At 34.0% G+C, this 22,527-nt stretch overlaps 1 protein-coding gene across 5 annotated transcripts in view; it reads left to right on the top strand.

Moving 5' to 3' along the window:
• Positions 1-13,350: 13,350 nt before the first annotated feature.
• LRRTM4 (leucine rich repeat transmembrane neuronal 4) overlaps positions 13,351-22,527 on the top strand; it is a 787,905-nt gene continuing 778,728 nt past the window's right edge. For 4 of the 5 annotated variants that reach the window (XM_079110895.1, XM_079110898.1, XM_079110897.1 and 1 more), the window contains exons 1-2: positions 13,351-13,611; positions 15,852-17,398. In XM_079110895.1, coding sequence (XP_078967021.1) covers positions 13,605-13,611; positions 15,852-17,398 — 1,554 coding nt within the window. In that variant the 5' untranslated portion in view covers positions 13,351-13,604. Of the gene's footprint in view, positions 13,612-13,875; positions 14,027-15,851; positions 17,399-22,527 lie in introns of all 5 variants that reach the window. The other variant, XM_079110896.1, reaches the window with a different exon arrangement.

Below are 22,527 nucleotides of genomic sequence, written 5' to 3'. Positions count from 1 at the left end.
AGAGTTAGGGTGGAGCTAAATAGTGCAATGTACGAAACACCTCTTACGGAATTATCTGGTCCAGAATGTCAATAGTGCCAATCTAGAGAAAACTTCTACTCAAGTATTAGTGTGTGTTCACCAAAAATCTAATCTTAAACATGAACCCACAGAATTTCCTATAAAGGCTACCCCCCAGAATTTAGACATCTTTGGTGAAGGCTATTTCCAATAAGAGGGTTTAAGTGTTACATTTAATCAAATCATTTAACTTAATGAGTCAATCAACCACATTTCACAAATCAATGATAAAATCATTAGTTCCAACATTTTCTCAAAGGAATACTTTTCAAATTATGTAAGTATAAATAATGCCATGTATGTGCAGGTATTAGGAGGTAAAAACAGAACTCTGAAAATATGCAATTTTGTTGTTTTGGAAATATTAAACATATTGTTTATTAATCAAAAACACTTTTACTCTGTAATTTATCCATAGGTTTTTGCATTGTTAAAAAATGGAGTTTGTGCTTGCCCACTAAAACTTACAAGCATATTAAGATACCAGATGTTACTTAATATAGCACTTTCTCACAAACATAATTTTTTGAAAATATAATGAATGATTTCTTCTTCAAATAATATCCACTTTTTTGTAGAATAATATATATAATATATATTCTATACCATATATATGTATATGTATACATGGTCATAAATGTATGCATCCATATTAGTATAAAAAGGCAATATCATGCAAAAACTTTCTCAAGACTCAAATTAGAAGTTAATATTGAGTAGAAATTTATCAAATTAAAGCTCAGGTGTTTCCTCTACATAGTGATTACTTCTGTGAAAATTTGACCTAAAAGAACAGCCTAAGTAAAGATTGAATTGTTATGCAGCCTAAGAAGACTTACATTAGGAGAGTTTTGCTGACATTTCTGTTGACAGACAAATGGCTTCTAGCCTTACAAATTTGTTCTCTGTCAAAAGTTGCAGGAGCCACAGGGTAATTCATAACATTCATATTCTACACTTTCAATACTTGGTTTATCACACTCCTTTGTAGGCTTTTGAGCATGATATTAATCTATCTTAAAATTTACAAATTATTTCTTTTAGAAAGAGAATTCCTTGAAATTTTAATATGTATCATATTTATTTGTATTCTCAATCCTAATGCCATTCATTTAAATAATGAATAATGAACATTATTAATAATAATGAACAAATAATAATGAACAAATAATAATGGCAAATAATAATGAACATTCATAAATGTTCGGTCATGGAGTAACATATTCTTACCTTTACTAGTCCACCTTGTAGTCAATGAATTACATTTACACAGATATGTAACTAGAAAGAGAATTATTGAACTTGAGATCAAAAAGAGAAGTTTCTCCTAAGTCTTAGTTTTACCTTTAGTTCAGTTGCTTGATTTAAAATGGGCATGTGTGTGTGTATATATATAATTTTTATCATATATACACATATATATGTGTGTGTGTGAGTGTATACATGTATATATATGATAAAAATTCTGTTAGCCCTCAGTCCAACAAACTTTCCATCATTTGGTCTTGCACCTCCAGTTTCTGCATAAATGACTCTATTTTCTCCAGTTCCTGAAACTACCTTTAGAAGCAGCTCAGCATCCTCCATTGTTTCCCTGAAGGAACTAAACTGGTCTTAGCCCACACAAACTCAGTGTTCAGGGGTCGATGTCCAGAGATTATTGCTCTCATTCTTTTTTTTTTTTTTTTTTTTGGCTCAGATTGAGTTAAATGCCTAATGAACTTGTATGTTTGCCATTGTCTATACAACTTTAGTGTAAAGGACAAACCTAAACAGGGCTGAATCTACCCTCCATTGTGGATGGGGATTTATATCCTTGCCTGTGTTCTCTCACACCCTCAGGATGAACTAGTCTAGGACATTCTGTGATAAAGGTAAAAGGTGTGGACATTGGAATCCAACTGCCAGGGGTATGATGCTGGCTTCATCCCATATTGTCTGTGTAATGCTCAGAAATTGACTGAAAAATCTGTGCCTTAGTTTTACCACCTGTAAAAGAAAAATAATAACAGTATATGTCACATATGTTGTTAAAAATAAATTGTTTTAGAGCAGTGACTGGCACAAGGAAACAAAGAGATTTTAGTTTTTACTTTTATTATAATGATTACTATGAAATCTGATTTTGTAGCCTATCACAGGCAGAGGACCGACTGCTCTTCCATATGCTCCCTCTTTCAGTTGTACTGCACATCTGAATAGGTCCAACAAGCCATTTTGGTGTCCTAGCATCTATGTTGAACATACATCCCACCCAGACCATTTGTCTTTGAAACAAATTCTCAGGTCCTAAAGCCAAAGTGAGGTACTCAGAGTGGGAAATCTGTTTGGATCCCCCTTGAATGGGGCATATCACCTGCTAAAATAAATCCTCTCCCTTAAATTTACAACACAAGTCATAATCTTTAGAGAAGCTTCTTAGTTGGGAAAGTTTCCAGGTCCATGTACTTTAATCTACCAATACTTATTCACTTCATCCACCATGTTTATTAAATATGTTACAATTTATAAGATATAGGCTATGTACAATTTATGTGGTCCTGAGTTGTGAAAGAGAGAGGGGAAATTTAGACTCTGAAGAACACTAAAAGCTTAGAATCACATCACTATGGCACAGCCTTTCAAGTTACTATCTTAATTTCTGGTGACATCAAAATTCCATAATGGTTATTTCCTAATAGCAATGACCAATTATAGGTGTTAGATGTGAATGATATTAATTGGAAAAAGTATTTTCAATACAAGTATATTTTCCTGGGACATAATTTATGATAAATAAAAATTGTACAAGACATTCTAAATATTTGTATGAGTGTGTGTGTGCATGTGTGTGTGTGTGTTTCTGTGTTATGTGCACACATTATATGAAAAATCAGCATTTCTAGTTCAGAATTATTTCCTGGTAGAATACATGTTTTGGGATATCTGGAGAGTTCTTATTTCCATTCTAATAATGTGTTAGCCCTTGTACTCTGTGGAGATGGGAATTACAGTGATAAGCATCTAAGTCCATGTTGCCTTGTTATTTATGCTCCTGCATAATGGAATAAACTCTACTCTCTCGTGTACTCTTTGTTGATGAAGTATGTTCGTTCTGTTCCATTTACTATTGCCATTATTAACTGCATGCTGCCTGCTTTATAAGACAATGACTTGGTGATTTGGGGACCTTGTGAAATCAACTTATATATCTTACTACCCTGAACACATTCAATGCTAACTCTGAAGCTGTTACAAACTAGGTATAAAATCCACTTTTAAGTTGTTATGTTTCATTTGGGCCCTATATCTTTGCAAATAAAGAGAGTTTACATTTGAGATATTTAAGTTTATTTATTTTTTCCTATGGAAGGGTTTTCTTTAAAAAAGGAGGGGTAATTTGTAGAGTCACCAATTGACTTATAAACGTGTCTCAATCTGAACAGAGGTCAATTTAAGTTTTATAATGTACTAAAAAGCGATCATTTAATATTTTCATTATTATTTTATATTGTACATAAAATGAAGGGATTTTTAATAACTTTTGGAATAACCCATGATAAATCCAAATTTTTCAAAGTTTATAATAACAAGAAAGCAAGAAGCAGAGTAACCATTGATTACTTGAACTTTTCTGATAGAAATATTACATTTCTTTATTATAATTCACATAGTATGTATTAATTAGAGACTATTTACATATCAAAAATGCCCTCATTTATAGAGAAGGAGGGAAATCAGCTAAATTGAAATGTTTCTAAGGTCATTTTCCACAGTGCTAGTTGAGCTTGGATCATATACACCAGGATGTTATTGCCCATGATATAAGACACATTTGACTAAAGGTCTTGAACAGGCCTGGTGATTACTAGCAGGGTTAGTCAATAAAAAAGAAATATAACACATTTTTCTTTCAAGTAAAATTGATAGGAAAAACTTCAAAAATATATACAGACCGGCTGTGTCAAATATGATTAAATCTATCCGGGAAGAAACTGAACATGAATTAAATAAATACAACTGTATTGATTCATTTATCATAATGGAACTGATATGAAAATTGTTTTAGTTTTTTTATCTCTGTGATCAAAGTTCCTGTCAAAGCAACTTAGAGGAGGAAAAGTTTATTTTTGCTTGTGGTTTCAGAGTTTCAATCCATGGGCCCAAGGTGAAGCCTTCCATCAAAGTGGAAGGGCGTGGCAGAGGACTGGGGCTCCTCAGGACAGGACAAACAGGACACAGAGCAAGAGCTCTGTTCACCAGAGACAAAATACGAACCCCAAATGCACACCCACAGTAACCTAATTCTTGTAGTTTACTCAACCTGCTTACAGTTACCACCCAGTTAAGCCATATCAGTGGAAAAATCTACTAGTTAGATTACCCATCTCTTTGTCAAATCATTTCACCTTTGAAAATTCTTGTGTTGTCTCACAAATACGGTTTGGGGGAACACTAAAATATTATATTTGCACTAAACATTTTTGCTGTTAAATATATATTTTTTCCAATTATTTGTTTAGTCCTCAATGTCTCTATTATATAAATTTGTGTCACCATTCCCTTGCTGATAGAAGATAAACATAATATGTAAAGTATAAGGAGATTTATCAGCCTGGTTCACATACGAAAGTAAGATTATATTGAAAAATACCTACTCTAACGAATTACCTGCCTCCAGCAGATGTCTAATCGAAGGTGTATTTCATCAGAAAAGGCATTTACAGTTATTCAAAAGAGTATTCTAGATAATTCTTTAATAAAGTCAGGAATGTGGACTTATAAAATCTTAAATAATTTGCTGTAATTTAGGGTATAATCTGTTTTCTTCCATCTATCTGATTCAAAGTGGTCGTAGAAGGAGAATTTTACATACAGAAAGTATCCAAAGAGTTATAAATTTCTCCAATAAATATTTTTCTGTTATTTTACTGCTTTTTTTTGTATATATTTTTACATGGTTGTAATCATTAGATGAATAACATTTTACTTTCCAATTTTTGCCTTTGTCTTAAAAATTACTTCTATATTTTAGTTGGTATTCATTAAAGGATATATCATACTTCAGTAAAATATTCTGTGTTGTAAACTTAATGACAGTTTTTTCTTTTTCTTTCTAGTAATTCTAGATAATATTCTTGTATATTATACAAGAATATAAAATTACACATTCTTTTGCCAAAGTTCCCTCTTGGTAATAAAATTTTCTGTCAAAATTGGTTATAAAATAAAGAGTTGCCCATGTATATATAAACAACATAATGTCATTGACCATGCATAATTTTCTATTTATAGCTCTAATACTAAATATTTGTGAGACATTTAGAAAGTTGATTTTCTTAACTCTAGATTCTGTGTCTGTATATTTATATAATTATTTATGCTACATACGCTGAGAGATTGTTCAAATACATAGTTATCAGTATGCTGTTGAATAAAATTAAAGCATAGAAACATCAGGGAAGTGTTGGTTTATGAAAAGTATTGTCAATTCAATGAAATATATTCCTTTCTGTACATGATGGCGAAAATATATGTATAGATATGCATATTAAAACCCCACTAAACTACATTTTATACCCTATTGTCTTATCTGGTTTAGTAAGAAATTCTATTGACTGTCCAATTTCCATTTAAATCTGTATTTAGAGTAATTGATTTCAGTTGCTGTGTTTGTAGGCCTAGAATTCTGATCTGATTTTTGTTTTCATATTCTACTTCTCTGCTGAATTTATCTATATTGTAATATATTTTTTTTGTCATAATAGTAATAGTCATTTTCAAATCTTTCTGATAATTCCATTTTTTAATCATCTGGGAGTCTATTTCTATAGTTTTTTTTTTTCTTTGAACACACCAACCAGTCATCTCTCTCATTGTTTTCTCTGCTATATAAATCTCTTTGCTAATTTTTTTTCCTGTTTCACACCTGGTTATTCTACAGATCACACAAATATTGGTAAATTTTCAGTCCACAAATGTAGGAGAGTCATTTATACGAATGACCCTTAAAATATGATTTTTCAAAGACCCCTTTCCTCATGTTTTGATATGAATTACGTCTCACTATTGTTTTATAACATCCTCTATTTTTTACTAACATTTTTCATAGCATCTAAATTATATCATTCTTGTTTTTGTTGGTTTTGATTCTAATTTCCACCCACCATAATCTCTACTGAGCTGTGGGATATTTATCACAAGTACACTATCATTATCAACTCATTAATATCCTAGCATGTATGATCAAATTTTTATTCGATAAATTAATTTACTGATTAAGAAAATGAGACAAAGAATCAATTTTTATGTGTCTGCATTTCAGTAGTTTTTGTTGTGACTATATTAACAATATGAACATGAATTGTCTTAATTAAAATACACTTGGAGATTACAGGTTTTGAATATGAATATCAGTATTCCAAAATACAGCTGAACACTTAATAAAATTTTACTTTTTTTCAAATTTTTACAAGTTAAGTAATTATTACTGTTGTTAGAAATGAGAAGTCAATAAATTATGATGAGTAAATTGAAAAGGTGTAAAGGGCATTCATTTTGCAAAAGATGATTTGAGATTCTTCTCGCTGATGAAACTGAATTATGTACATAATTAAATGAGTCTTAAATATTTTTTAAGCATGAGCATATATGATGTGGGTTTAAGTGTATGTTTATCTGTTGGGGGGCAGCAAAAATATTAGTTATGTCCATTTACCATTTGAAGATTGAAGTGAGGGGTTTCAGAGGTATGTAGTAATGCAGAATAAGGAGAATTTTAAGTATGAGAGTAAGGAAAGAAGAAGCACCATGTAGATATGATATCAGGGTTGAGCAAGAAGACAAGAAGGGTACTAGGGATTGTAATTCTCAGTTATTTTTTTCCTTGGTTTTGCTCTTTTAACGTAATTGTTTCTGTTTGGTTGGTTTGTAATTTATTTGCATGATATATACATATATGTGCATACACACACACACACACGTTTTTTCTCAGGCATTGTCCATTATTATCCATTATCCCATCTTTACTAGTAATAGAAAAAAATCCGCTAAATTTAGTAGTGTAATAGGGCTATAAAGTTCTTAGCTTTAACCAGAGAAAGAAGAAAGAGAATCTTTTGAACCATCTTGCTTCATAGTCCATGGATAAGAATTAGTTACATGGTTCACACAGGGTATGACCCTGGCAGGGCAGTCATTTTTTAATGATTACTTTCTCCTAGGGATAGAACCGGGGCACTTTACCACTGAGGTACATTCACAGTCATTTTTTTGTTGTTTTATTTTGAGACAGGTTCTTGCTAAGTTGCTGAGGTTGGCCTTGATCTTGTGATTCTCCTGCCTCAGCCTCCCGAGTCACTGAGATTACAGGTATGTGCCACCATTCCAGACCAGTCTTTTTTTTTGAAACTATTTCTCACACTAACCTTGGAGAAGAATCCATAAGCTTTAAGTAAACCACCCAGAAAATCTCATTTGGCTGGACATGAAAATTCATTTGAGGGTGGGGGAGTACTAAAAGGCCCCATTAGGGTTACTACATGCAATGAGTTGTGCATTTGTTCTTCTGAATCTAGATATATATGGAAATGAAACTACTAGAGATATCTTGAAACTAGAATTGATTGGAAATGACACATTTGGAAGTTAGGTCTAATAAATAAAACCAAGGTAACTGTATACCATGATGTACTTAGTACTTGATCAAGCTATATTGAGTATGGAATTTTTAATTACATAGGATAAAATAATTTTTCATTTTACTTTTAGTTTGAGTTGAGATTTCTTTCACTCATAACTTCAAATTTGTTAATTGACACAGAATTTTTGTCTTTTATTGGGGAGAACTAATACTATTTTGAGAAAGAAAGTATTGAAGCTATAGAAGATGACATTGATAACAATAATAACAACTGATTACTTGATCAGTTGATTGATGGTTGCCAAGATACTTGATTAACTGATTGACTAATTCATTCATTTTAAAAACATTTTATGGGCATCTACAATTTGGCAATGTCATGTTAAGTGTAAAATGTTTGTGTACAAAAGAGAAATCTCACATGATGCTACCAAAATATTATTAAAATGTTAGAAATACATACATATTTGAATGTTCTTGATATTTCAGGTGTTTAATAGAAAGTAAAATGTAAGCATGAAGGGGCAGAGTTGAAAAGAAGTCGCATATTGATCACATGTAATAAATGTTTTAATGTATTTCTCATGTAATAAGTGTTTTAGTGGATTTGTTTTTCCTTTAATACTACATTGAGTAGTATTAATACTACATTGATAGACGTAGATTCCTCAAACCAGTTCAGCATCTGCAAGTAGTTGTTAAAACTACTTCACATTTGGAGTAATACATATATAAACCTTAGGTGCAGGGGTGTGCCAGTAAATGTTTACCAACTGACTCTGAATAAAATCACAACATGAGTATTTTTTGTCTTATATTAATAAGACAAAAGTGACATGATGTAGAGACATGTTGAAACTTCATTTCCTATTGATGATGTGAATGACTTATTTGCTCAACCAGCAGATAGTTTTCAAATATTGGAAAACTATTTCTATATTTTTGTGATATCTACAATTAAATAGCTACAGACTTAGTACACTATTTTCTTTTTTAAAATGTTTTTATTTGTTCTAATGCATTGTACATGACAATAGAATGCATTTATACGTTTTGATAGATCATACATGGAGTGTAATCTGTCATTTTTCTGCTTATACATATTTAGGATCACATGGGTCATGCAGTCATACATGAGGTAATAATGTCTGTTTCACTCTACTATCCTTCCTACCCCCATACCCCTTTCCCTCCTTTCACAGACACAGTATGCTTTTAGGTTGAGTTTGTTATTAATATTTTCTTGATCACTTTCTCAAATCTGAAAGCGTAACCATACAATAAATTACATATTTGCTGATTTCTATGTTAGAAATACTCTCACTGTGATCAATTTCAAGTTACCAAGTTGAGGTCACTGAATTCTTTATGAGGTAACAAAAATTGTGTTATTTCCTTAGTTCATAAATTCTCAAGTCAGTAAAAGCAAATATTAGTTCCACTATATTAGTCAACTTTATACTTCATGTAAATCTTGATTATTTTTCCCCTAGCCCTCAGATAGGACCAGTTGCTGGTGGGCCTGTGCTACCAAGGAGAAAGGAGGAAGGTAGAGTCAGCTTCTCTCATTCTTGCTTCTTACCTCCATACATATAAACTGCTATTTCTGACCTTCCCATGAGACTTCTGGACTGATTGAAACTATTGTGAAAAGGATTTGTGAGATCTCTGAACTCAGAGATATTGAAAGGTATTTTTTTTCCCTTGGATGCTCTGATAGACCCTTAACAACACCATTAACAAAAATGGTCAAAGATGATACATTTTTCTTCATCTTTCTGGTGCCTGTTCACACTTGATTGGTTTCTGTTTGTGTTTTGTGCTTGCTTTGGCAGTGCAATCATAGATGCTTCCTGCTGGGGAGTCTTGTCAAGATTTAAAAGGGCTCCAAGCTGACTTACTACACAGCCATCTTCTCTTTCATGAAAAGCATATGTACATATGTTTTTCCAGACAAATTCTGAAAGTGAAAGCCAATTCCAACACAACACTTAACTTTCCTTCATTCTGGAGAACCCATTTATTTTTCTTTTGAATTGTCCCAACAGGAATCACTTTTTCTGCCTGGTGGACTCATTGTTGGAGCCCCTGTCTCTACACTTAGGCAGAGACGCTGACATACCTGCCTCTTTTCCTTAGGTTAAGGTTGTGTATGCGTGTGTGTGTGTGTGTGTGTGTGTGTGTGCAGGTGATGTAGGGACAAAAGAGATACCAGCACAGCTCTTTTCAAACACATTTCCCAGACAAAATTCTCTGCCACTCTCAGTTCTCTTTACCCAACTATATCCTCACAGTATGTTCAAGACATCTGAAACCAATTTAGGTCTATATTGTTTGTAAAATAATACATATTATCTAATATTACCAGACCCAAACCCACCTCTTTGTCACTAAAAAACCAACAGATGGAGAGGAAAGTTGGGAGGAAGGAAACCGGGTTTATTTAAACTCTGGGTTCTAGGAAGATGGCAGAGTGTTATCTCTGTAAAAAAAATCCACAGAGCTGAAGTGACCTCAGCAACTGGTTGCTGTGATCTGTCAGCAAGGATTTCAAATAGGTGGCACAGAGTTACAAGCAGGAGTTTATTAGAAAGAAAGTGAGATAAGCACACAGTGCAGGCACTGAGTGGACATCTCTGGAGAGAATGACACAACTCTTACAGAGTCTGGGTTTATAAAGGAATCTTGGTCCCTCTGTTCTTGCCTTAGTTTCTCATACCCCTTTAAGTGTTATATTGCCTTTTGTATAACCGTTAGCAAATTTTCTTTTTGAGATTCCTGATGACCTGGTTACAAGGAGTGGCTGTGGCAGGGTGTCAGTGATGACGTGGTTACAAGAGATAGTTGTAACATGGGTCTTGAAACAACAGTTGCCATAAGGGGTTATAATCAACTCTACTGTGGCAGGGAGAGGGGTTGACATTCCAATTTCCATTTTCCAGATATTTGTCCCTTTAGATCAAGTTTTCTGCTGTCTAGTTTTGTGACTTATGGGCTCTCATTGATGAATATGTCTGATGTCCTCCCTGTGAATTACTGTCCTTCATCATCCACTCCCTATGAACCTGCTCATGGCTGACTATCTACCCAATTCTTTCTTTCTGAACAAAGGCCATCTTAGGAAACTCAACTGCTGAAAGGGGCTTTTATAGAGAAGGAAGGTTGGTAGTGGGATAATAGAAAGACTGCATGAGGAGGGTTGCATCCAGATTCAGGAACCTTCTTCATCACTCAGGGAATGTTTTCCTTTCTTTTGCTGACAGTGTGATAATAACTGACCATTATCTTCTAGGCCAGTCCCCATAATTCTTTATCTTTCCCCACAATTCTTTAAACAAGCACATATCTCCCCACAGTTTAAACATAGTTCCACTTTTAATTAAATAACAGGATTGGCAAATGCTTGGCTTGCACTTTTATGCTATTTGAAGACTATCAGATATTCCAAATTCTGAAAAACGAAAGATTATGGATTAGGAGGTCCTGGGACCATGGTTTTTCTAGTTCCTTTCCTGCAATAGCTAAAGGTTGCAGTTAGCCTCTCAGTCACTTAAAGGCTTACAAAATGTGGGTCACAGGGGCAAAATGAAGAATAACTTTACCAGGGGCAATTTGCAAAGTAAAACTAATCTAGAATAGGGTAACATAAGACACATGGCATTGCCAATATCACTGTTATAGTAGTGCCTACATTGGAATTCAGTCTCTTTCTTGATATCTCACACAAAACTTGCATTTTACCCCATTATTACACTATAAACATGAAGATGATGGTTATCATCTTCAAATGTTTTTTAGTCTACTTTAAAAGCTATTCTCATATCTCAATATTTTTCTGCTATCTAAAGAAAACTTATACTCACATGTGGATATAAAACTATCATGCATACAATATGTTTGTTATACTTAGAAAAAGAGACAAAGTATTTTTAATAGGCAAAATCAAATATATCCTGGTTAAATCTTCCAGAAAAATCATCTCTGAACATTTTATTTTACCCTCATGCAAATGAAACTATGAATATAGATAACCAGATTCTTCATCTTCTAGTTACTTGAGTTTTCTGTCTCTGTCCTCCTTACTTTCTACATGGTGGTCATACTTTTCCTGTTGGCCAATTCAAAACTTTATTGTAATTTCAATGGTGGCATCCACTCCTTTTCATTTTTCATGAATATATATATATATATATATATTTGCTTAACTAATCAATCATCTACTATTGAATATTTGGGTGAAATTTGTTTCTATGTAAACTGCAGTACTTTGAACAAATTATATGTGTATCATTTATATTGATTTATTTCCTTTCAGTAACCACAATAATATTGCCTCTTGTGGTGTGCATTTGCATTTTAATAGGTATTAAGCCTTAAGCCAAAGGCACACATTTCTAAAATAGAAATTCAGGTATCAGTTAATGGGAAAAGGATATATTTGAGGGACATGTTATCCCTTTCTGTTCCTGGAGAAATCTTAGTAATTAGACAATTGCCTGTGACTGCCTACTCATGAATCTCAGTCAAATTATGTGTGTTATTCATTTGATAAGCCTCTTTTAATTATTAATATTTTGGCAAATAATCTAAAACCAAGCTATTTCTAAAAATATTCATTTGCAATGATCCACAGCAATTCTAGGTGCTTATGTAAAATTCATTTAAAGTTCTCATATCTGTTGAATTAGGTTAGCAATCTTACTTAATAATCTCTCTTCTGCATTCCATTGGTTTATTCTCTTGGATTATTCCAAAAAGTTGTTATCTCCCAGAGAATTACGTATTAAAGTAGTAAAAATAGGGAACAAAATGCAGGTGGTACATTATATTATTAGGATTTTAATAGTCCTTAGAATTTTAAGAAAATCATAGATTTTTTAAGTTACCTGTCCCAATTCTGAGGATTTTTAGAAATTTTAGAGAAATAACATAATAATATAGGATGGAAGTGCTTTTATTTCACTGGAATTGCACATTACAATAAATCACTTGCATAAGAAAAAAGTGAATGAGTTTAAGAATGTTACACTAAGAATTCTGAGGTGAAATTGTACTCTTGTCAAACTTTTAATCTCTTAGTTAATGTTCACTTACGGTAAAAAAGTGTATATGACAATTGCCTTGAAACTAACTTTTACAAAGTCACATTCTACACTGTTCAATAAAATGCACAAAATTAGAAAATGTATGTTATTGTTGAGTGCTGAGAATTTTTAATTAGACTTTAATTTTTTAAATGTAACTATCTTCACAATTGATCAAATTGCATCTCCCCCTGCAATAAGAATGCTTTTATGTGGTTAGTTTAAAAATGTAAATAATTACAAACCAATGACAATATTAAATAAAACTCAAGTTATTTCTGTCATTGAAGAAATGATGATAAATCACCTGTGATGTGAAGGAAAAAAAATTGGGGTCAAGACAACTTTGTAAAAAGGACTGTGTAATATTTAGAGAAGCAGTATCCTGCTTAATATTTGCAGTCACTAGAAGGAACCCTTTGGCATAAATCTTTCATAATTTATATTATTGGAAAGGGAAAAAAGTGATCCTGTACCTTTAATTTCCCTTTCTGAGCAAGGGAAGGCTGCACACCACTGACAAGCTCACTTGTTCCTGTCTTTAATGTGCAATCTGTTTTCTCCAGCGGAGGGCACTCAGTGTATCACAAACTCAAGCATTAGCACCAACAAGCTCTGAGCATCATCAGTCTCTGGAAAGCCTTCTGAATTAGACAAGGGCTGCCTCTCAGCACAGCTACAAAACACTTTAAACCTGACCAGCTAAATGGATAAACCTAGCCTGCATAGCTTTTAAACTGGGGTCTCATACAGCACAGGAGGCCTGCTTGCTTCAAGAACTGAAAATCCAGAGGATGAATTGCTTTATCTGGGAATGGCAAAAGCCAGCACAATAAGGAATGCCAGGTATTCTGAAGATTTTATTTTTTTCCTCTCATTTCACAGAGAAGTTGGTTACCTCCGAAATGGGCTGTAGCTCTTTTGCACAGATTGCCAATTACTGCTGATGGGTCTCTGGTGAATTACACAATGGTCCTCAGAGCCTAGAGGCCCTCCCCCCTCGCCCCCCCCCACAACGCTTCCTCCTCCCTGCCCCTTCATCCCACCCCGTGCTGATTTTTTAAAATATATATGTATATATATATTTTTTGCCTGTCTTCTCCGGGGAAGTTTGTATGGGGCTACTAGCTCACATGCGGGATCAGAATGGTGTGAATGACAGCCGCACTGTGTCATGAAGGTGGTGGTGATTTCAGCAAGAGAGACCAAATAAGAAGAAAGCTGAGAGAGGGGGGAAACGTTTTTGGATGACAAAGGATGGGTAAGTGAACTTTTGTTGTTTCCTTCTTAGCAAAGCTGATCCTCTAGCTTTCCTCTCCTCAGTCCTGGCATTAGCTGATAAAAGACGTGGAAACAGGCAAAAAGCGGCAGCCTTGAGTTTGCCAGTTGACTCACTATAGTTGCTATTATATTTTTAGATCATTTTCCTTTTTGCAGTGTTTTTTGTTTAATCTATAAATGCATAACGCGGACTTAAACAGACTCCTGAGAAATATCTTTAAGACCGTCTCTGCCGCCTGCGTATCCACAGCTTGGGAATTGAGCATGAGATAAATATTGTGTTTGCTTCTGTTCCTTGTTAATATTAGCCACACTTGTATTTCTGGTTGCTGTCAGGAAGATTGTTAACACTTTACTGTGTGTGTGTGTGTGTGTGTGTGTGTGTGTGTGTGTGTTGGGGTGGGGTCCTTACTTTATCAAAGGTTGCACAAGGGCTTGTCTTATCTTTGAAGCTGTATCCTGAACACAGCTTCCAAATTTCCAGCAGTCATTTGCCAGTCTTATTTTTTCAAGTGTGACTGGCTCCCCCCACCCCCCTTTCTACTGTCTGGGAGAGCTGGAATGTATTTCAATGAGTCTGTAGCTGGCAAAAGGACAGAGCAAGATCGAGTTTTAAATTTAAAAAAAAAAAAAAAAAAAAAACTTAACTGTTTGAGAAGAAGGAGGGTTTTTAGATTAGGGGTTTGGCTGAATGCCTCTCAGTTAAAATATGAATATTAAAGAGAGAGAAAAAAACTGCAGCACACGGTAGTTTTTTTTTTTTTTTTTTTTTTCTCACCGTTAAGAAATAATAAATCTACTGTCGACAGAGGAAAGAAGTCCCTTAACATGCAATGACTTGGAAATGCAGCATAAGTGCCAATAGATTGCAACTTTGCAGGCTTTCTGAAGTTAATGGAGGCAGGGGGAAAAAAAAAAGTCAGTGAGAAATGTGAGCAGGTCCGGATGGTGGGGAGGGGGTCGGTAGTCTGCTGTTTCTTTCCTTGTTTATCCCTTAAAATTTGCAAAAGTGACTCTGAAAAATAACAGCAAACTAATATGCACAAGATTATTTTGCATTTTATGCAAATATTTAGTAAGATTTTGACAGTCTTAACTTTGGAGTGTTGTCTGATAGGGGTACATCTGTCTCCTAGCTCATGTGTCACTGGGGTTGGAGTCACAGTACGCAACAATATATGCTTATTAACAAATTGAGAGTACCTCCTGCTGTTATTAGTCTTCATACCATGCTTCATGGGCTGCCTATGCTAGACCCAATGCCATTTTTCAGAGCTCATATCTTTCCATCCCATTACGCAATAAGTGTACGAATTCAGGCAGGACAAACTTGGATTACCTTGACAGCTTCCTGAAGCTCGTTTGCTAAATCACAGGCTCTTTGCTCAACTAGGAAAGATGTGCAAGTACTGGGTTTACCAAGTCACAGTTTCGCAGTAGTACATTTCTTTTTGGTACTGTTATTCAACACAGTAACTAGTCAAATTTTATTGTTATTAAAATGTCAGCTTTCAGTGAAGAGAAAGGCTCTGTGCTCTTCTGTGTTGAGATACGCAGGAACTCCTGAAACTCGGAAAGCCTTTTCTTAGTTCTACAGCTCTGTGGTGATTTGAAGATCAAGGAAGAAAGAATGAAACCTAAACAGCAAATATGCAACACTGAAGAAAATGAGGCTTTAGTTAAATGTGTTATTAAATCAACTGTCCCATTACTGCCCTAGACAAAATGCCCTGATATGAGTAAGCTGGTGGTGCTGTATTTTAATAGCTTCACAATGTGCATCTGTCTTCTTTTTAATATTGTAGGTTTCCATTTAATTACGCAGCTGAAAGGCATGAGTGTGGTTCTGGTGCTACTTCCTACACTGCTGCTTGTTGTGCTCACGGGGGCTCAGAGAGCTTGCCCGAAGAACTGCAGATGTGATGGCAAAATTGTGTACTGTGAGTCTCATGCTTTCGCAGATATTCCTGAGAACATTTCTGGAGGGTCACAAGGCTTATCATTAAGGTTCAACAGCATTCAGAAGCTCAAATCCAATCAGTTTGCCGGCCTTAACCAGCTTATATGGCTTTATCTCGACCATAATTACATTAGCTCAGTGGATGAAGATGCATTTCAAGGGATCCGTCGACTCAAAGAATTAATTTTAAGCTCCAACAAAATTACCTATCTGCACAATAAAACATTTCACCCAGTTCCCAATCTCCGCAATCTGGACCTCTCCTACAATAAACTTCAGACGTTGCAATCTGAACAATTTAAAGGCCTTCGGAAACTCATCATTTTGCACTTGAGATCTAACTCACTCAAGACTGTGCCGATAAGAGTTTTTCAAGACTGTCGGAATCTTGACTTTCTGGATTTGGGGTACAATCGTCTTAGAAGCCTATCCCGAAATGCTTTTGCTGGGCTTTTGAAATTAAAGGAGCTCCACTTGGAGCACAACCAGTTTTCCAAGATCAACTTTGCTCATTTTCCACGTCTCTTCAACCTCCGTTCGATTTACTTACAGTGGAACAGGATTCGCTCCATTAGCCAAGGCTTGACATGGACTTGGAGTTCCTTACACAACTTGGATTTATCAGGGAATGACATCCAAGGAATTGAACCGGGCACATTTAAATGCCTCCCCAATTTGCAGAAATTGAATTTGGATTCCAATAAGCTCACCAACATCTCACAGGAAACTGTGAACGCGTGGATATCATTAATATCCATTACCTTGTCTGGAAATATGTGGGAATGCAGTCGGAGCATCTGTCCTCTATATTACTGGCTTAAGAATTTCAAAGGTAATAAAGAAAGCACCATGATATGTGCAGGACCTAAGCACATCCAGGGCGAAAAGGTTAGTGATGCAGTGGAAACATATAACATCTGTTCTGAAGTCCAGGTGGTCAACACAGAGAGATCGCACCTGATGCCCCAAACTCCCCACAAGCCTCTGGTTATCCCTAAACCTACCATCTTTAAACCAGATGCCACCCAACTCACCCTTGAAACACCAAGCCCTTCACCAGGCTTCCAAATTCCTGGCACAGAGCAAGAGTATGAGCATGTTTCATTTCACAAAATTATTGCAGGGAGTGTGGCTCTGTTTCTCTCGGTGGCCATGATCCTCTTGGTAATCTATGTGTCTTGGAAACGCTATCCAGCCAGCATGAAACAACTCCAGCAACACTCTCTTATGAAGAGGCGGCGGAAAAAGGCCAGAGAGTCTGAAAGACAAATGAATTCCCCTTTACAGGAGTATTATGTGGACTACAAGCCTACAAACTCTGAGACCATGGATATATCGGTCAATGGATCTGGGCCGTGCACATATACCATCTCTGGCTCCAGGGAATGTGAGGTATGAACCATGATCCTCCTAAAAGCATTTCTACTTCGGGGAAGGAGAGGTAAATGTTTGAAGCTCTAGAGGTGTCTCTAATCACTAGAAAGATTAATGACCCTTTTGCTTTTGGGTTTTGCTCAGTGTGAAAGGTTACTTAATTAAATTACAACCACCAGGAAATTGACTGCTTTTTTTTTTTTTTAATGGTTGAAACTTGAAGGAAGTTCATTCAAGGATGAGATTAAGTTGGAATAAAGCATTATGTTGAAACACCTGTTTTTTTTTTTTTTTTTTTAACAGTTTGTATACAGGGGTTGGACTTAAACACACACACACAAATGAAACTCTTTATATTCTGAAATTTATGTCTGGTTCTTGGTATTTGACTTTTGTAATGAAGTAAAGAAGGAGGGACCAGCTTAATTTAAAAACAAAGTAAGATTACCAAAATTTCAGGAGGTAACAAAGAAGATTTAAACCAAAGAGCACTTTACCCAAGGGTTGATTTTGTTGTAAATTTTCAGTTTTAATTAAAGCATGCAACAGGGATCTCATAGCCCTGCCACTTGTCATTTAGTTATTATACCAGCATAGAGAATGTCAGAGGCCTACTGTGTAATTGTATCAAGCTTTTAAGGATCCTTCCTTCCTTCCGTCTCTCCTTCCTTCCCTTCTTCCATCTTTCCTTCCTTCCTTCTTTCCTTCCTTTCACCCCTTTTTGTTATTATTTTTTAAATTACTGGGACATAAATCACTTTTCAAAGGCTTTCCCCCCCACTGCTGGCTATTTGAGTGTAATGAGAATGAAACTTCAATTCCATGTTTTGGCTTTGTCCCTGGTAACTAATATCAGGAACAGTGTTGTGGATGATTTAGCAATAACATAATGACAGGCATAATAGGTACTGTTTGTCAGTTTTGCTGTCATCCCCAAAAGAAATGACATGTTTTCTTCTTAATCTTACCCAAAATTAAGTGATGCAAATATTTGCAAATAAAAGGAGTAAGGTTTGTTCTGGGCATTCTCCCTTTCTGTAGCAGCCTTGAACAAGGGTATGCATTTCGTGATATGCTATTTTCATATACAGGAGAGTAAATTTGGAGTCAGTTTCTGATTATTATTTAATTTTAAAAATCACTTATAGGAATGTGTTAATGATTAGAAAAGTAGTAACAAGCTTCTGATTGTCAATAAGTGACACTGGATGTAATTGCTCTTTTCTTGGTAAAACTGATCATAATGTTGAAAAGACTGTGACTGCCCAGGCCTTGTTGCTGGAATAAACTAGTGAAGAGAGGTTGTGCTCTGGCAAAATGCTCTTTTAGAATCTGATTTTAGATGATTACTTTTTCAGAAGAGTTTTAATGAGCATTTAAAGACTTTGCCCTTTCTAATATTAGTTATAACAGTTGGAAAACATGATTTTCTCTTTGATAATATATATTCAATTTTTTCCATAATCCTATATACAGATGCTATTGAAAATGTTTTCAGACAGAGCACTGAATTTGAAACAATATCCAACTCAGTACAATTTGAACTATTGAACTGTTCTCCATAGAGTCTATTTTCTCCTTTTTTTGTGTATCAGTGAAGAGACGGAATCTCAGATAATAAATCCCTGAAAAAAATCTGTATAAGCAATTGCCCTTAAAAATAAAGGAAATAAAATATTTCTATAAAAGTCTAATAAAGCTTGATGTTTTTCTTGCAGGCCCACATGGATATAATGTGAATATAAGTAACACAAAGTCATACTGTTTTATTCTGGGTTCTTCTTATATTTGTGTTCCTCTTAGAGGATAGTAACATATAAAACAAAAGGAAAATCCAGGTCTCTTCATTCACTTACTCTTGACTTCTGGAATAGAATGGTAATCTTTGTGTAGTAAAATCACCAAGAAGGTAGAAAGATTCTCAACAAATTAGGGCCTAAAAACAGGTGTTCTAAAAGTTTTCCAATGTTTAAATAATATAGGTTATTCCTGTAAGACTCTAGGCATTACCAGGATAGGAAAAAAAGAAAAAAAAAAAAACAAAAAAAAAACAAAAACCAAACCTGGTACTCTGTGTATTGCATAGGTGGAGTATAAGTTTGTGAAATTGCTCTAGCATTGTTGAGAATTAAGTGGTTATTAAGGCATTAAACAATTAATAATTCTGTTAACTATTGTAATGATGCTGTTGAGTCAAAATGACAATGACTAGGGCAGATCAAACTCTCCATGCCTTAAAAAGTGGAAAATGGTAGGCTATCCATTTAACCCCATTGCATTCACTTGGGAAGGTACAGGATGCCCTAAAAGCTATACGTAGATGAATATTAACTTGTTTTTTTAAACATACACACATTAAAGCAAGCAATGCCAACAACCATCGCAGTTATAGGTGGAAAAAGAATAAGGAAAAGCAAATTCTAAGAAATTGTTATTACAGAAATCCCCAGTTTATCCTGACTTATTTGTTGACCCAGCGAAAAATTACTCCTATTGAGAAATATCCCTGTAGAGAAAACTTTTCTACAAAATGGAATCAAGAAAGAAGAATGATTTTCCTAAGTTTAAAATTATTTTAGGAAGAGTAAATGTATGTTGAATTTGAACTCTGCATTGTTTGCATAAATTTCAAACACTGACAGTTTAGAAGCTAAAGAACAATTAATCCAATGTAACATGATTTTATGAGATAGTTTTTAGAATTTAAACTCAAATTCTACCCAATAACACCATAAGTATTTTACTAGAAATCATAGCAACAAATGTTAATTTTCTAAGATTGTGCCATGAAGAAAAAAATTGTATTAAATTGAAAATTTCACTTTCTACTTAATTTTGTATTCAGTTATGATATCCTAAATGGAGTTAAAATATTCATTGTAACTATTTCTTTAAAATTAGAGGTGTTAAATTTCTTTATTGAAATGACATCTGTAAGCAACTGCATACAAATAGCATGCAATTTTCAAATTAAATAATTTTAATTATTTAAAACTTGGCAGGTTTTAATTTTGAAAAGCCCATGTGCACATATCATACTGATAAATTGAGAAAGAATCTTATAATAACTTAGCAGTAAAAGTTCTTGTATCTATAAAACAGGAATAGAGGAAGATAGTTATGAATAATTAATATGATTAATGGAATGAGTACAAGAGACACATACATCTCAATCATCATACTCTGAGTGGATCAGTGTGCTTGGTTGAACTGAATCATTTAATTTGTCCTCAGTAAGTACTCAGAAAAGAAAACTGAAGACCCACAGGATACCTCTTGGCTTAAAACTTAGGTGTGTTATTTAAAATAGCGAAAATTGAAATATTTACTTTGAAAGTAGCTTATGAAATTATAATTTTGATTATAATTATATCTCATTAAAATGTTCATAGATTATGAAATTACAAAAATCTGTACACCAAATTTTCCCTTACATGTTATAAAGAATAAATTGTAAAATTAGCCAGTGTGAATACAGGACAAAAAAAGACATTTCTAGTTTTACTTTTACATTTGAAAAGAAATACAAATGGTGAAATGTTAAATCAAAGTAGTCTCTAAAGAGATTCTCCACCCAAATTGTGTTAGATATTCAATAATCAAAATGTAATATTTTATTTTCCCATAATACAGACAGCATGGCTAATGAGAAAATAGTAATATAGGTGATAATTTAGGTACATATTTTACAAATATTTGACATTTTGATTTCACTCTTCAAAGTAAGTATGGTAAAGGAACATATTTGTTGACAGGCTTGAACTTTTTAGTATTACTTTCACTGCTCCAGTGGGTGGTATAGGCCAATTCACATTTATATTTATTGAAGGCATTACATCAAGTTCAAATTACTGATTTAATTGTAATATTAACTTCTTTTGACACCTTAAAAGTTGTCATTTTACAGTGTACTTGATGACTTTCCAAGGACTCTAAGGCACATTCTATGTTAAAAGAGGATTCTGAGTGGAACAGGTCCAGTATTGAATTTAATTAATGCTATAGAAAGTGAGCTTTATTTAGGTGGTTGAATATTGTGTCACCATAGAATGTTATAATTGAAACCATACTTTATATATTCCTATAGGATATATTTGTACATGTGTAGATGTATGATTTGTATGTGAGTTTGTATTTATATTCACATATGTATTTGGGGCAGGGGATACAAGATGAGAAAGAGAAATATAAATTGTTTTCATTAGAATTAGTGTCCACTTTGAATCTTTGGAAATATTAGTAAAAAAAAAAATCTTGGGTTACAAAAAAACCAGGATTTGTTAGTTAGGACTATACTTAAGTTAAACATTTTATTATCTTAAATACTATTTTTCATCTTCACAGTCTACAATTCTTTTTTAAAATAATTAATGGTAGTTAATTCTGTACCTATACTGCATATTGGCATTGTTGTTGCAACTTTGGGTTAATTACTTAATTTCTCTTTGACCAGTCACTCAATGAGTGTCTGTAGAAGACTAGGACTGTATTTTTCCAACCCAAAGCAATCCTTAGGTTAGTAAATTTTTAAAAATTTCTCTATTCATTTTCAGGACTAAAAAAAGTGAGATGAGGTATTGAGGAAAAATGAGCTATTTATGTTCATTTGGTAATGAGAATAGAAAGAGCTTCTTGAGTTGTTAAAAATTGGTGTGTTGAGGTGAATAGTCATATACTTTATCCATGCTTCAGAGGAATATGTAACATGCACACACAGTGCACCTGAGCACATGTGTGTGTGCTCACACATACTTGTCTCTTAAATTCTGCCAAGTAGCTACTTGTTGGGAAAGCACTTAAAACTATAACTGCTTTTAAAAAATTGGTTGTCAGAATTTGATCCAATTAAAATCTCTTTTTGAATAGCGTTTTCATTAGAATTTGCAAATGGTAGTGGTGAAGAATGATAGCTGCCAAAAAGGTCTGACATGGCTAAATTAGGAAAGATTTTCATACTGACTAAAACTGGTTCAATTAGTTTTTCTAGAATTAGCTGGTATTTGCATCTCGTGGGCAGAGTTTGAATAATTGGTTGCTCTCTAAAGATTCTAAACTGTGAAATCTGACTACCATCTTAGGAATGTACAACTTTTGAGAAAACTCTATAATCTCCACGTGATTATAGAACTTTAATTCATGGAGACTTT

Source organism: Sciurus vulgaris, assembly GCF_902686455.1.
Source record: "Sciurus vulgaris genome assembly, chromosome: 14".
Lineage (NCBI taxonomy): Eukaryota > Metazoa > Chordata > Mammalia > Rodentia > Sciuridae > Sciurus > Sciurus vulgaris.
The sequence above is the reverse complement of the archived record's forward strand: the minus strand, read 5'-3'. Positions and strand labels throughout refer to the sequence as shown.